Below are 15,186 nucleotides of genomic sequence, written 5' to 3' on the forward strand. Positions count from 1 at the left end.
AAACACTTAGACAAATGTTATATCGGTCAAAAATATAGCTCTGGATTCATTTTGATCAGATGTTTGTTTTGAAGAAAACGTTTAGTTGAAACAGCTTAATAAAATTTTTCTAAAACACTCAATTTTGGGTAATTAATTTTTGCAGCTTTATTAACTAAAGTATTCAACATATTCTATTTGAGAAAAATAATAATAACATACAATAGTATCCAAAGATTCGGTGCTATTCTCAACCAACATAATCAATATTCTCGTCCATATCACACTTCGTGATTTCAGGCTTTCTCTTTGCATCATCCAGTGATTGTTAAATGTACTTGTATACTTTCCGCATTGACAGAACTTAAAAACAAATTAAACTTAAATCCTATTGAAATTAATAATTTTGAAATATGGCCCGAAAAATATAATATCCAATATCAAGCTACATTGTTACCGACGATACTGACAACACTTTTTCTACCACCCTGCAGTAATATTGATTTCAACAACTTGTACTTGCTTATGTCAATTTCAACCAATCACGAGCTGGTCCAAAACTGGTCTTAAAAGTGGATTAACAATTGTCAGGTCCTGTCCTAGGTTTTACAGAAAAACTGTGAAGGTGAATATGGTAACTCTGTTGTGCAACCCTGTCTGAAGATATTAGAAATTTTTACCTGGGCACTCTGATCTCATTCGACGAGTTTAGAATCGGCACAACAGTGCTGGCCCCAGTTGTCGTGGCCTCTACAAGTTTGATAGTTGACATCTCGTAAAATTTGAAGTTTTTCAGAATGGGTCTTACCATTTCTAGCGTTTTAACCAGGCTTTTCGGGAAAAAACAGATGAGAATTTTAATGGGTGAGTGTTTTAACAATTGCAAATATAACAAAACAATTCTATACTCAAATTGAATACAGTAATATCATCATTATTAAATTGGCTTGTCGGTTTATATGTGACGTCACATGAATTCTTTTAATTTCAATTTGTTTTAAAGTTATTAGTTTGCAAGTAAATGTTTTCTATCAAATTGCATGTATTCATATTTTTGGCAGTTGGATTGGATGCGGCTGGTAAAACTACTATCCTGTATAAACTAAAACTTGGCGAAGTCGTGACAACTATTCCTACGATAGGATTCAATGTGGAAACAGTGGAGTATAAGAATATTTGCTTTACCGTCTGGGATGTAGGCGGTCAGGATAAAATTCGACCTTTGTGGCGTCATTATTTTCAAAACACACAAGGATTAATTTTTGTGGTTGATTCCAATGATCGCGAACGAATCTTAGAAGCGGAGAAAGAACTGCAAAGTATGTTGCAGGAAGATGAGTTGCGGGATGCTGTTTTGCTGGTATTTGCTAACAAACAAGACTTACCAAATGCGATGACAGCTGCTGAATTGACAGATAAATTACACCTCAATCAACTAAAAAACAGACAGGTATAATTATGTTTCAGTATTTTTTCCTAACTTTTATGAGTTGAAACAAGTATTGAAGAATGTAGTGTAATGCCCCAATGTTTGAACACCTCAAAACAAATCTGTGCAAAGTTGATGCAACAGTGAGTGGCCGCCCGGTCCAACTTTGGAAATTTTCAAACTAGAAAGTCGTCTAAAAAAATAAGATGTGCTCAGTGCATTGAGATATGTGCACTGAAGTTATGGTGGATCAAAAAATCAAATTTTGCCGTTTTTGCTAATTTTTAGATATGCTGTGAAGTTTTCACCGGTTTTCATGGTTTGCAACTAATGGGCACTATGCCATTTTATATTTTCTTCTGAAAGCTGAAACATTTTCACATAAAATATAAAAAATGGGCGATGTATGTTTTTTTGTTGTTGAGTCATAATTTTTTGAAAATCTAAAATTGCTTTTTCGATTTTTTTTAAAAAGGGTGTTAAATTTAAAATGTGGAACATTCGATCGATTCTGTTAATTTTTGGCTATGTTATGTAGAAATGACCATAACAAAAAAAAATTCACATGATTTCTGGGTACGCGAGTTATATATATAAATATATATATATATATATATATATATATATATATATATATATATATATATATATATATATATATATATATATATATATATATATATATATATATATATATATACTTATAAATATATATATATATATATATATATATATATATATATATATATATATATATATATATATATATATATATATATATATATATATAAATATATATATATATATATATATATATATATATATATATATATATATATATATATATATATATATATATATATATATATATATATATATAATATTCGTCTATATTTTTTTGCAGTGGTATATACAGGCAACATGCGCCACCCAAGGACACGGTTTATACGAGGGATTAGACTGGCTTTCCAACGAACTTGCTAAAAAATGATGAACTTCCGAACAACACAGGCTGACCGTTCTATTTTATCGCAAAACGGTATTAGTTGTTTAACTTTTTTCACAGCTGAACATGCAGAACAGATTTTCATGTATTGCCTAAACCGAATTAGGGGAAATATCATAAATAATACCATTTATGCTTATGTTGAATATTTGTCCGATTGAGTTGCAATTTAATTAAAATATATCCTTTTAATTATTGGAATCGATAAAAATAAACATTTTTGTCATTTCCAAATTTAACAGTAGATATCAACGTTGTAATAAAATTAATGATATGTAAATGATGAAAGTAGGCAATTCAATACCACAACATATTGTTTGTAAATTTTAAGATTGTATTTTACTTTAAACACAAATTTTAACTTTTATTTATCATCCGAATATCATGTGAGAAATCTATAACAATGTTTTTACCAAAAATAAATGTTAGATCACCCAACAAATACTTCAGAATACAAAACAAAACTTCCTGATTCACCTAGTAGTGTGATATAGGCCCTTATTCTGCGAGTCGAGTGAGGTGACTAGTCACCCTATTGTCCAATCCACGTGTGAATGTGTTGTTTTGGCTATTTTCAGTGATTGTGTAATGAATGCTGGTGTATGTATGTCGCAAATACATAGTGAATTCTGTCGAGCCGTATCGTGCCAATGATTCCAAAATATATATATACATATACTTTATGATCAAAAAAGAACCGGAATTTTTATTTTAAAATTCCCGCGTTTGTCCAATCGGTAAACTTTTATTCTCTCAACGTTGGCAACACTTTTATACACATTCTGTCAAATTTTGACGCATATCGTACAATTAGTTTTTGATTGGCGTCTATACAAAGAAGTTGAAAAATTTTCGTGTGGCGATTTTTATAATAAATGAAAATTTAGAACAACGTGCGTGCATCAAATTTGGTGTTGCAAATGGATTTAAGTGTTCCGAAACGTTGAAAATGTTAGAAAAAGCCTTTGGTGAATCGTGTCTTGAAAAAACACAGGCATACGAGTGGTATAAACGCTTCAAAGGTGGTCGTACAAGCTTGGATCATGATGAGATCCCTGGCCGCCCAACATCATGTGTTACTGAAGAAAACATTGAATCGGCGAAGCAAATCGTGTTGCAAAATCGTTCTGTACCGATTAGAGAGATTGATGTGTTGTTGGGCATCTCTTATGGATCAACCGAACACATTTTAACTGATGTTTTGGGTTTGAAACGCGTCGTTTCTCGGCTGGTGCCAAAAAAGGTGAATTTCATTTAAAATCAGCGTCGTGTTGATGTGGCCAAAGAGATGATTTCCAACGCAGATAGTGACCCCACATTCATCGAATGCATCATAACTGGACTTTGTTTTATCCTACTGCTGAACGAAAATGGTTGTGTATACGCTTAAGGAACGCGTGAAAATAGTGCAGTTTTACTTTGAGAATCAGCTGGAAGAAGACGCCGATTTTTGCCAAAAGCGGCCCTTACACGAGCATTTAAAATGTCAGTTTTAATGTAACTAAGTAATGATGTATTTCAAATTTGTTAGAAATCTCGTCATTACTGCACCATTACACGTTCATTAATAATTCAGTAATGACATTTTTAATGACTCGTGTAAGGGTCGCTAAAAAATCATCTTCTCGGATGAGGCACATTTTAATCTCAGCGGGTATGTTAATAAGAAAAATTTTCGCATCTGGGGGACGGAAAACCCGCACGCAGCCGATGCATTTTCAGAGAGTGACAGTTTGGTGCGGATTTTGGCCTGGCGGCATCATTGGGCCATTTTTTTTAAATGAGGGAGGAGCCGCCGCCACGGTCAATGGCGAGCGCCATGATTAGCGATTGGTTCTTCCCGTTACTTGAAGAGGACACCATTTGGTTCGAACAAAACGGCGCGCCGTGCCAAACAGCCAACGCTACGACCGATCTTCTGCGCACAGTCTTCGAAGATCGAATTATCAGTCGAAATTCGGATGTCGTTTGGCCGCCTCGGAGCTGTCAAAGATAAGTTGTATGTGTACAAACCAGAGACAGCTCAAACCTTGATGGACAACATTCGTGCAGCCATAGCTGAAATAAAGCTGCATACAATCGAAAATGTACTAAAAAACTTGACCGACCGTATGGCGTAATGCAAGGCCAGCCGAGGCAGCCATTTGAATGAAATTATATTCCACAATTAACCGGAAGGGTTGTACCGACGACACGACCAGACACTCCGAAGAAAAATCAGATTAAAAAGTGTCTGTGAGCGATTTACCGCTAGTTACCACAAATATAGCGACCCCTTGTTAATCATAGAAAAAAAATTTTCCAGCAACCCTTTTTTGGTTGCTACAAACTCGTTACCAAGAAACCTTTTTTGAAACACAAATAAACAAAAACAAACTATTCTTCAATTAGAATTAAAAGTTTTCATCGGGTTTCGCTCGCAACTTTTGGCAATATCATAAAATAGGTAAGTGAAAAACTCGGTTGTTTAATATGGATCGAGATTGCATTAATAAAAAGTATAAATAGTAAAAGAACATTTTTTCTTTGGCAGGCGACGACCATGTCAAACCACATAGTTTTTTTTCGGATATGTAGAAATACTTCATATCCACGCAACAGCTGCCCAATCCGCTGAAACTCAGGATTTAAGAACTCATTTAGTATAAAACACCATAGACCCAAGACGATTACGAATTTCTGAATGATTTTCAAACTTCTGCATATGATACACATTTTGTAAATAGGACTGAAATTATTCGCAAAATCACATTAACGTACAAAAACCAAACGGAAACACTATGGTACAAACAACCAGATACAAAAAATTAATATGAGAATAAAGTAAAAAGTAGGTCAATTCAACATTCCAATCGCTATAAAACCAAACTGTTTCCGTCGTTAATTCGTTCACGACGGCCTGGATCGAATTATAGGATACCTTTAGCCAAGCTCGCTCATTGAACTTAGACGTATGCGCTTTGGAATCCGATCTCGCTTAGTATAACGCCGTACTATTCGTAGTTGCTCTGCTTTACCTAAAAACGTGAGCGACTGGCTCTCGATCGATACGAACGGAAGCATTACGCTCCTCTGTACGATTAGCTCAGTTATTCATTGCAGAACGAGTACTATCGCTATCCTTCACAATACGGCCACAACGACCGCTACACGCTTGTTAGGGGCAATCGGGCGGTATGATTCACGTTATTAAAGTTGTCGAAACAATTTGCCTTCTTGTTATTTTCATTATAATAAGGTTTATTTATCCTCGGTTTTATTCATCTGGTCTTTTACTGATGTGAAAACTACCTTACAGTTCTTTGTGTTTTTTATTTTATTAAGTGACTATCACAAAAATTTTCCGGCATACAGATTTTTCCAACCCTGCTCGGTGAACGAGATGGGACCTACTATTTCATTCATACCGAAGTATGTGATCTATAATATAGGCAAAATAGAGTTAAGCTCCGTACTTTCATTTCGTACGTGGTAATTCGAAGCTAATACCTTTTTTGAGATAACTCTGGGCCTCGTGTTAATCCGATCAAGTTTTCTACCACCCAACCTCCTTCCGATTCACAGAACTCACATATTGTTTTCCTTCTAAGAATGTCGTTTAATATATTGTAATGAAACAACATACGTAACCATGGATAACTGTTATTTAAAATCAACATTTTTCGTACTTTGTTGCCAGTTTCAATATTTTTTCAATCAATTTCGTTTTGACATTACCAGTTACTGAGGGGTAGTTAAATTTGCGATACAGTTTTCATAAACGAGTGGCAGGTCGTGTCGTCGTTAAAACTGTTCGCTAACGATTCACCGCCAGTTACCACAAATCTAGCGACCCCTTGTAAATGATAAAAATAATCTTCTCGAGCAACACTGTTTAAGTTGCTATGGACTACACTGAAATGAAAATCTTATTTATATTCATTAGATTTGTCATATGAATCATACGCAGAATATAATTCATAGAAATTATATGGAAACTTATAATCTTTATTTAATGTGTACGTCAAATCTAAATGGACGTTATCATAATGAAAGTTATAAAAATATCCCATATAATTTATATGGAAATCCGATGAAAGTCGTGAATAGTTGTGTCCTCGATATTCATCAACTGCTCCAGATCATTTTTTTCAGGAAGTTTCGCATCTCAATGTAATTTTAAATCGCTGACAAGACAGCACATCCAACTTCGTTCAAGGATGAGCGTTAACGAACCATGAAATATATATCCGGTACATTTCATTACTCTATCTGTTTAGTAAGATTCATTTTTTTTTATTTTCAGTCTCGGGATCTCACTTCTCTTTCGCAAATGTCATGAGGTGCTCCCTTACCGAATGGAATACTAGTACAGCTTGAATCCTCAAAGAAAAGTAGCAGTTGGCAATTATCTGCTATTCGCATGACCTCCATTGAAAGTTATATATATATATATATATATATATATATATATATATATATATATATATATATATATATATATATATATATATATATATATATATATATATATATATATATATATATATATATATATATATATATACACCCAAACCTTGAACGAACCTTATATATGTATGTATGTATTCTTACACACTCACTCGTTTGCTTATATGTGTATATATTTAAACATATAAATGATCGCTTTTACTTCACCAATATTTATATGTATTAGGAAATACAAATATTTGCACACATGCGTACGTATATTAATACATATATACATATATAAGTTACGTAAATGGAGGTTTGGATGTATAAATTTTATAAAACTAGTCATATGGTATATATGAACCTATATAAATAAATTCGAAGTGAATATAATATGCGCTTCATAGATTGTTCCAATGTATGTTGTGCGGATATCTAGTAATGGTTATAAGACGCGCCAATAAATTTGACTCAGACTGGAAATTTCATTCGTTATATGGAAATCTTGTGAAAATAACGTTAAGAAGAGTTTTATGTTTCATAAGATTATCTCATATATTTGACATGATGTTGAACACATCTTGTAACTATTATTGGAAATGCTAATAGTGCAAAATCATTAGAATATCATATAATGTGAAAAAGAAAATTTAGCTCAGTGTAGTTACCAAGGAACCCCAAAACAAATAAACATGTTTTGAAAGCGGTGGAATAGTTCTATTAGTGTTAAACTTTGTCCAAATTAAGCAGAAATGCATTTAAATGAACTCGATTTTCGGAATTTAATCGAAACTATGGATGAAACCAACGAACGAGGACAATGATCTGCTTCCAGCGATTCATCCGTACACTTCAACTGCCAGCTTTTCTGGGCAGTAGGATTCGGTGTAATATACCGGTGTCAAAATTGTTTTGTGTCGGTTGATTGCGCAGAAGTGGAAACAGTATTTCACCGAATAGGCCACTATTCAAGGATTACTAGTGGAATTCCACAAAGAAATCATTTTACCGTACGTTATACAGGTACCGCAGAGCACTAGCCTCGCTCAGCTCGTTGTCGGTCATTTCCATGTCTTCCTTCTCACACAACGGTTTCAAGTCAAGACCTGAATTTTGAACTTGGCTTTATAAAAGACTAACTCATACTCCTCAATTTTTACATTCCGCTCGAGTCAAATAAATCCATTAAAATGTTCCGTACTATAATAACTGATCTGAAATTTATTTTGTTTACATTCATCTTGCCTTCGATATGCAGTAACCAAGGTTATGGTGACTGTTATTCAAAATCAATAAATATATCAACTTGTGCTGCCAGTTTAAAAAAAATCACTAGTGTTTCCGATTTGACATTTCCAGTTACTGAGGGGTAGTTAAATTTACGATACAGTTTTGATAAACGAGTGGCAGGTCGTGTCGTCGGTTCTATCGTGCCCATAAAAACGCTGTAATTAAGCCACAGACTAACAGACAGGACACTCAAATTAGATTCTTCAATCATTTTAACGGTCATTTCGAATATTCCTTTATTTGGGACAGTACTCACATGTGTCATGATGGCGCCACGTTACCCTATCAAAAACATCCTGTCTGTCATCTAGACTTTGTTTATTTTTTTCATTTACCAACAGAGTTGCCATTCATACAGAATTACCTGTAATGTATTGATTTGTATACGTCCATGCGAATTTCATGCAGGATACAGATTTAATACATATTGCCAAAACTATATACATAATTGTGCCTACTTCTCATCCTCCAACGCAATACAAAATCGAACCCGTTTTGTTACAATATTTACTTGCTTCTGGTCTGCCGCCACTTAATTTCGGGTGAAAACTACCAAAACAATAAAAATAGTCTAGATGAACAACGTTGAGTCAAATAAATGGTTACCTTCCAACATCGCGAAAAAGTTAAATATATTATCAACGTTATCCAATAATTTATTGTGACGATTCATTTTCAAATATTTTGATGAAATCAGGCATCCCTGCAAGCAGCTGATCGGTGTTGACAAACGAGGGGAAACCAACTAGTAAAAAAAACTTGTACATAACACAAGGGGTGTACAGATAGTAAATAGTTCGCGCAGTACAATATAGGTGGAACTAGTGCATAACGAAAAATTATTTTTATAAGAATTTACTCATACTGTCATGTCTGTTAGTCTGTGATTAAGCTTAAAACTGGCAAACGTAGGCACTCCCGATCCTACATGAAGTAGAGCTCCTGTACTCGCTCGGAAGAATGCTAGACGCTCCCCTTCATCTGATTGTATACGATTGTTATCCGTCACGAAATGAGAAAAAATAAATGCTTTCCTTAAACTGTTTCCGAAACATACGGGATCGATTTTACGCCCTTAATTATCGTGTGAAAACTGCTCCGTTTACTTCTACACAGTTACTTTATCCAAATGTTTCGAAAACGCCTTTTTAGCATATAAATTTTTCTCGGTGAACAAGATAGGACCTACGGTTCATATCGAAGTATCTACAATAGAAGGGAAGATAGAAGTGTCTCAGCAATATTATGATTCAAAGGCATTTGCCATTTTTTTCTTCATGCTGAACATTCTTTATGCAATTTCCTGGTTTACTGGGCAATTTCAGGAGTCATCTGGTCCATGAAACCATGGTCCTTCCGACTTTTGTATTGACCAACCGACCATCGTTCTTCTGGTTCGCACAAAACACATTTGATTTCTTTATAGACAATTTATACCTTATAGATAGACAACAAACGTAACCAAGGTTATGGTAAATGTTATTCAAAATCAACAGATTTCGGCCTTTGTTGCCAGTTTCAATAGATTTCCAGGCAAGTTCGTTTTGACATTACCAGTTACTGAGGGGTAGTTAAATTTGCGATACAGTTTTTATAGGCGAGTGGCAGGTCGTGTCGTCGGCTATAGTATAATCAGGTAAAATGTGATCCATTTTGTATTCGTCATACGATGCAGTGCTTAACCAACTAATTGGGCAAAATTGATAAGGATGTTGTTTGACAAAACTTGAAAACAGGTACGAACAATGAATCAATGGACTATGCGGTACTAAATATTTTCATTAGATCTAAGAAATGGAATGGTATTTTCGTTAAGCGGACTAAAATTCCATCACCAAAATTACAGGATAATAAAATATTCAGAAAAATCTAAACTATTGTATCTTTTGCAGACTTCTAATGCTAATTTTATTTATCTTGCACCAATATCTACCGTGTCATAATTCAGCGGTATTCTTTGTTCCATTGTTTCTATCGTGGGCTTAAGTTTCAGTTTCCGTATAATTTGTCCGCAATGTTTACATAATACTTATATAATTCTTAGTATAATTTTGTAGTTTTTAGCATAAACTATTAAAAATCCACCGAGGATGGTTCAATAGAAAAAGTTCGATCTTGAACCGCATTTTAGCTGTGAATTTCCTGCAAAAATACACAATCAAAAAATATAACTATGATATTGTAACGAAAATGAAAGCGAATTATTGTTAGATTAAATTGAACTAGGAATCAAATCACAATAGAATATATCCTCTTCGATATGAATTGAACATTTCCGATTTTATTTATAATAATAATAAACAGTTACCATGGCGAACTGATTTTCAACCTTCAGCAATGCCAGTTATACAGAAAATTCACTAAAGTTCTTTGTCACTCTGACAGTGCACCCTGATAGTGTACCGCATAACGCAAAACGTGTCCTCGAAATTTTGCCGGAGTACTCCGTATTATAATTTGTATTTGCTAATACTACGAAACTGTATATACGTGTTGGTAAAATACAATAATAAAAGAAAAAAAGGAAACAGTACAACGCCGAGAACGTCAAAATGGATCCCAGACTTGGCTCCGAAATCGTAACGTGAGCTGTTTTTTTTTGTCTTAGTTTGTAGTTTGTAAAAATGTAGTGTTTATTAAAAAAAAGGTAGACATTTCCAAAATTCTTCAGTAAAAATAGTCCAACGGGGCTTCAAGTCCTTACATTGAAAATTACTCGACACTGGACCAAATACAAATAATAATACCCCTAAGTCCCATACAAACGAACCGCCAATGTTTGGTTCACAGCCTGAACAAGTAAGCCTAGCAAATTGCTCCCTTTCGTTGCGATATTTTGAAAATGTGGAAGGAGATCGTTTCTGGCAACGCTTTATGCTAGTTCCCAATGAAATTTGTCGACCCGTATAAGTCCGATCATTGGCCCGATTATCGGACCGATTGAGCACGATATGGGGCCGATCGTAGCGCTTCGATCGGCCCGTCATCGGACAATTCTGCACCATTTGCATCAACCGCGTTGACCTAAGAAAGCTTTATGTTTACATTATGTATCGCTATAGGAACAGAGCGAAGGAACATCAAACAAGGCATTTTCGAGCCGACGTCTTCCCGATAGAGTGTGAAATACAATATTTTGTTTTGATCATAGAGGCTTTAACCTTTAGGTTATTCGCCTCTTAGGGCCAGAAAAACTCTGACCCTATGTTCGAGGTTGGAAATCCAACCCCGATATATCTCATCACCTGAGTAATTAGACATCCGCTCTCTGCTTTGGTATATCTTCACTCTTTTGTTCTACCGATACACTATGCAAGCTCGAAATGCAATCAAAAGCTTTCTTGCACGATGCGTCCGATGTTCGGATTTACTGGGTTGCTACGGCGCAAAACAAGTTTGTTTGTTTATGTTTTCCGATGCTGTATTGCAACAAATTCAAAGGTACACTCCAGCTAATCGATGGATGAAGAATGGCGATATTTTTTGACTGTAATGGTACTTTATTTCATAAACGGGCCTTGCGTGGAACATGGGTACGATTCGTATATGTACCACGGAAACAGCGATTAACGCTCTACACGATAAAATAAAAGTTAAAAGAGAAACAAATGCAAGCTGTGTATGCGTTTTCCCAATAGTCACTCATCTATGCGTGACCCAGACAAATTGATTATAGCCCGAACGGTGGCAGACACAGCAGTTTCTCTCTCACGATGGATAAACTTATTAATTGAATTATTTTCTATTAGTATTATGACGTAAAGGTTCCCCGCAAGGGGCAAATCACTCTAAACTTTGTCTGAACTCAAACAAGTTTTACCGGGAGTAAAAAAGTTTAGCAGGGATCTCGCTGGATTGGAATGGGATTAGAGAAGTTTAGCCGAGATCTGGAAATGCATTATTTTGACATCAGAAGCTGTAAACGTGGGAGCAGAGATGCCAGATATTTTCATAGAAAATCTGTATTGCTTTGTATAAAAAAATCTGTATTTATCTGTATTCACTAAAGGAAGGAAATTTCGGAAAAAAATGATGTTTAAAGATGTTATTCCATTAGATTATTGTTATAGAATGGCAAATGCAAGGAGCATTCTTTTATATCGTAAGTCCTTGCCGCACTGACAAGAACATTCAAGGACGAAATTTAATTGTTTTTGGTATCAACCACAATTGAATTGTAAATCCATATACTTTTTTCGTTTGAAAATGATGACTTGGAATTCAAACGCCTTATTACGCAACGTCAAATCAGATCATACAACTTTTCAGTCTGACAATAAAGTTTCATGACGCTGCACGAAAAAATTTTCATTTTAATATGGGCAATCAAACACGCTTAGACGGAAAAGTTTCATTATTTCTTTCTTACTTTTTGTGGTATTTGTATAAATCTGTATTTAATTTGAGAAATCTGTATAAAAGCTGTACTCTGTATTAAATCTGTATGCGCATGTAAAAATCTGTATAATACAGATAAATCTGTATAAATGGCATCTCTGCGTGGGAGCTCGAATGACAGATACACTTCAAACAAGATTAGGCAAAACTAGGTTGGCTTAGTTTTAAATTACCCAAACTTATCTAGACTAGTTGGGATTAAATGAAATTAGAGAAAATTATTTTGGAATGACATGAGTTTATTAGTATGAGATTGTCTAGAGTTTAGAGTGATTTGCCCCTTGGTTCCCCGCATTTAGCAGATGTTGGAAAAATTTCTACTCCTCTGACGGGAGTGATTTGCAATGAGAAGAACGGATGGCTACCACAACGATTCGGTGAACAGTGCCGAGACATTCTAACATATAATACTGAGCAATTTCCGAAAAGCCAAGGAGCAAACATCCTGAAAAGCCAAGGAGGACAAAAATAAAATCCGATATGGAATAACCATATCTCATACACAACAACATAAAGCAAAGTCTTGGCATTACATTCCTTTGGTGGAATTTCGCCTTTCTGTTTCAACAGACTTCGCAGCCGATTCTTTGTGTACAGAATCATTGAATGGCTAGTACTATGGATCCTACTGACACTAAGAATCCTTCCAGATCGGGGCTCGAACATACGACAACTGGCTTGTAAGACCAGCGTCCTATGCATTGAACCACGAACCCGGGACGACATAGTTCAAGTTTATTTTTCACTACAATAAACAGTAACCACGGTGAATTTGTTCTTACCCTTCAGTGTTGCTAGTTTTATAGAAAATTCGTTAAAGTACATTGTCACTCTGACAGTGTATCATGACAGTGTACCGCACGTTGCAAAATGTGTCCTTGAAAATTTGTCGAAGTATTCCGTATTATAATTTGTATTTGACTGGACCTCTGTCTGCCGAGTTTGTCGAACGAAAAAATTTACGCGCGGTTCAATGGTCTGTTTCAAAATCGGCAAACGGAAGACCCGAAACAGAGGACATCCTTTGGACGTTGTTTTTCTTAGAGGGGAATTTCCTCTCTAAACGAATAGCGCCTCTGCATTTCATTTCAACGTTGATGTGCCAATCGTGTTTTGTTAGTTTCCTTTGTCCTGTTGTGCTGCGTTGCCAGGTCATTTTTCCAAAAATCTGTATTAGGCTCAAAAATCTATCCGAGCCATATCGGTATCAAAATCTCTTCTACAGAAGTACCAGTAAAATGGTCACCAAGGCTTATTTAGGTGAGCAAAAAGAATAGGTCCCACGACAACCTTTAAATGTTATCCGCATTATGCCGATCCGACCGATTTGAGCTCTCCGGCGTTTACTTTTTCTCTGCTTCGGCTATGGCTGAGCTGCACATGCAGATGTGTGCATGTGCAGCTCAGCCATAGCCGAAACAGAGAAAAAGTAAACGCCGGAGAGCTCGGATCGGCCTAATGCGGATAGCCTTTTAGTCATGTCTATTCCAGCTCAACCCAAAGTCGGTATTAATCTGCATGATCCGTGAATAGTCGGTATTTTTTGAGTACATATCTGTATTGCGGAGAAATCTGTATAAATACCGAGAAATCGGTATACCTGGCAACGTTGCTGTTGTGTACAATTTGTGTTGATTATCTGGATTACACTTTTCTGCATTTCCGTAAAAAACAGAATACAATTTTTTTGTTTGTAATAATCTGACTGCCTAATAGTGTTAAGATAAAGGTTGTACCAGTTTAAATAACAATATTTTTCTCAAACTGTTTTTTATTCTAAGAATGTGGTTTCTTAAATTTTGAAATTTTTGGTTTAGTCGTAAAAGTAAATAAAGCATAATACTGGTTCAATATCTCATCCAGCAAGAGAATTATAATTACGGTAATTACCCTTCGCGAAAAAGAAAATTGATGTATATAACTTATCTGTCAGTAAGTATGTATGGTCAAATTGATTTTCTCCATTCAGTGTAGTAGTCTATTGCAGAGAATATGTGCCGAGAACATTCCGACTGACAAATTTAGATAGCTCCAGCATATACAGGCATACGAATAACATCGTTTTTGTAAAATAGTCAGCTCGTTATTTGTTTAGTTTAATTCAATTGTTTGATAGCAGCCAATAAAAATTTAAAGTGCTTGAACATTAACACTATTAGAAACATAGAAACGTGAAATCGCTCTGAAGTACAGAAGTCATGAGCAAACAAAATGAAGTGCTTTTGAATTCCTTCGTAATCTCCAAGAAAAAATATCGAGTATTTTACAATGGTGGTGTACTCGTATGGGATGCAGAGAATTCGAAAAAAGGTAAGATGATGTTCTCAGTATAATAATAATGGACTGCTTCACAAATATGATATTCTTTATATGACATTAATAAATATATCTTACACACACACATTTATATATATATATATATATATATATATATATATATATATATATATATATATATATATATATATATATATATATATATATATATATATATATATATATATATATATATATATATATATATATATATATATATATATATATATATATATATATATATATATATATATATATATATATATATATATATATATATATATATATATATATATATATATATATATATATATATATATATATATATATATATATA

General features: G+C 34.4%; 2 protein-coding genes across 9 annotated transcripts in view; both read left to right on the forward strand.

Moving 5' to 3' along the window:
• Positions 1-683: 683 nt before the first annotated feature.
• Positions 684-2,915, forward strand: LOC131440600 (ADP-ribosylation factor 2). Its single transcript, XM_058612022.1, has 3 exons — positions 684-843; positions 1,041-1,429; positions 2,313-2,915. Exons 1-3 carry the CDS (start codon positions 777-779, stop codon positions 2,397-2,399), a joined length of 543 nt encoding a protein of 180 aa, XP_058468005.1. The 5' UTR covers positions 684-776; the 3' UTR covers positions 2,400-2,915.
• An 11,268-nt stretch (positions 2,916-14,183) lies between these two features.
• The window catches only part of LOC131440601 (ceramide kinase), a 40,136-nt gene continuing 39,133 nt past the window's right edge, over positions 14,184-15,186 (forward strand). Inside the window, exons 1-2 of one of the 8 annotated variants that reach the window (XM_058612030.1) lie at positions 14,184-14,262; positions 14,521-14,843. In XM_058612030.1, coding sequence (XP_058468013.1) covers positions 14,732-14,843 — 112 coding nt within the window. In that variant the 5' untranslated portion in view covers positions 14,184-14,262; positions 14,521-14,731. The other 7 variants (XM_058612025.1, XM_058612023.1, XM_058612026.1 and 4 more) reach the window with 7 other exon arrangements.

The sequence above is a fragment of the Malaya genurostris genome, chromosome 1, assembly GCF_030247185.1.
Source record: "Malaya genurostris strain Urasoe2022 chromosome 1, Malgen_1.1, whole genome shotgun sequence".
Classification (NCBI taxonomy): Eukaryota; Metazoa; Arthropoda; class Insecta; order Diptera; family Culicidae; genus Malaya; species Malaya genurostris.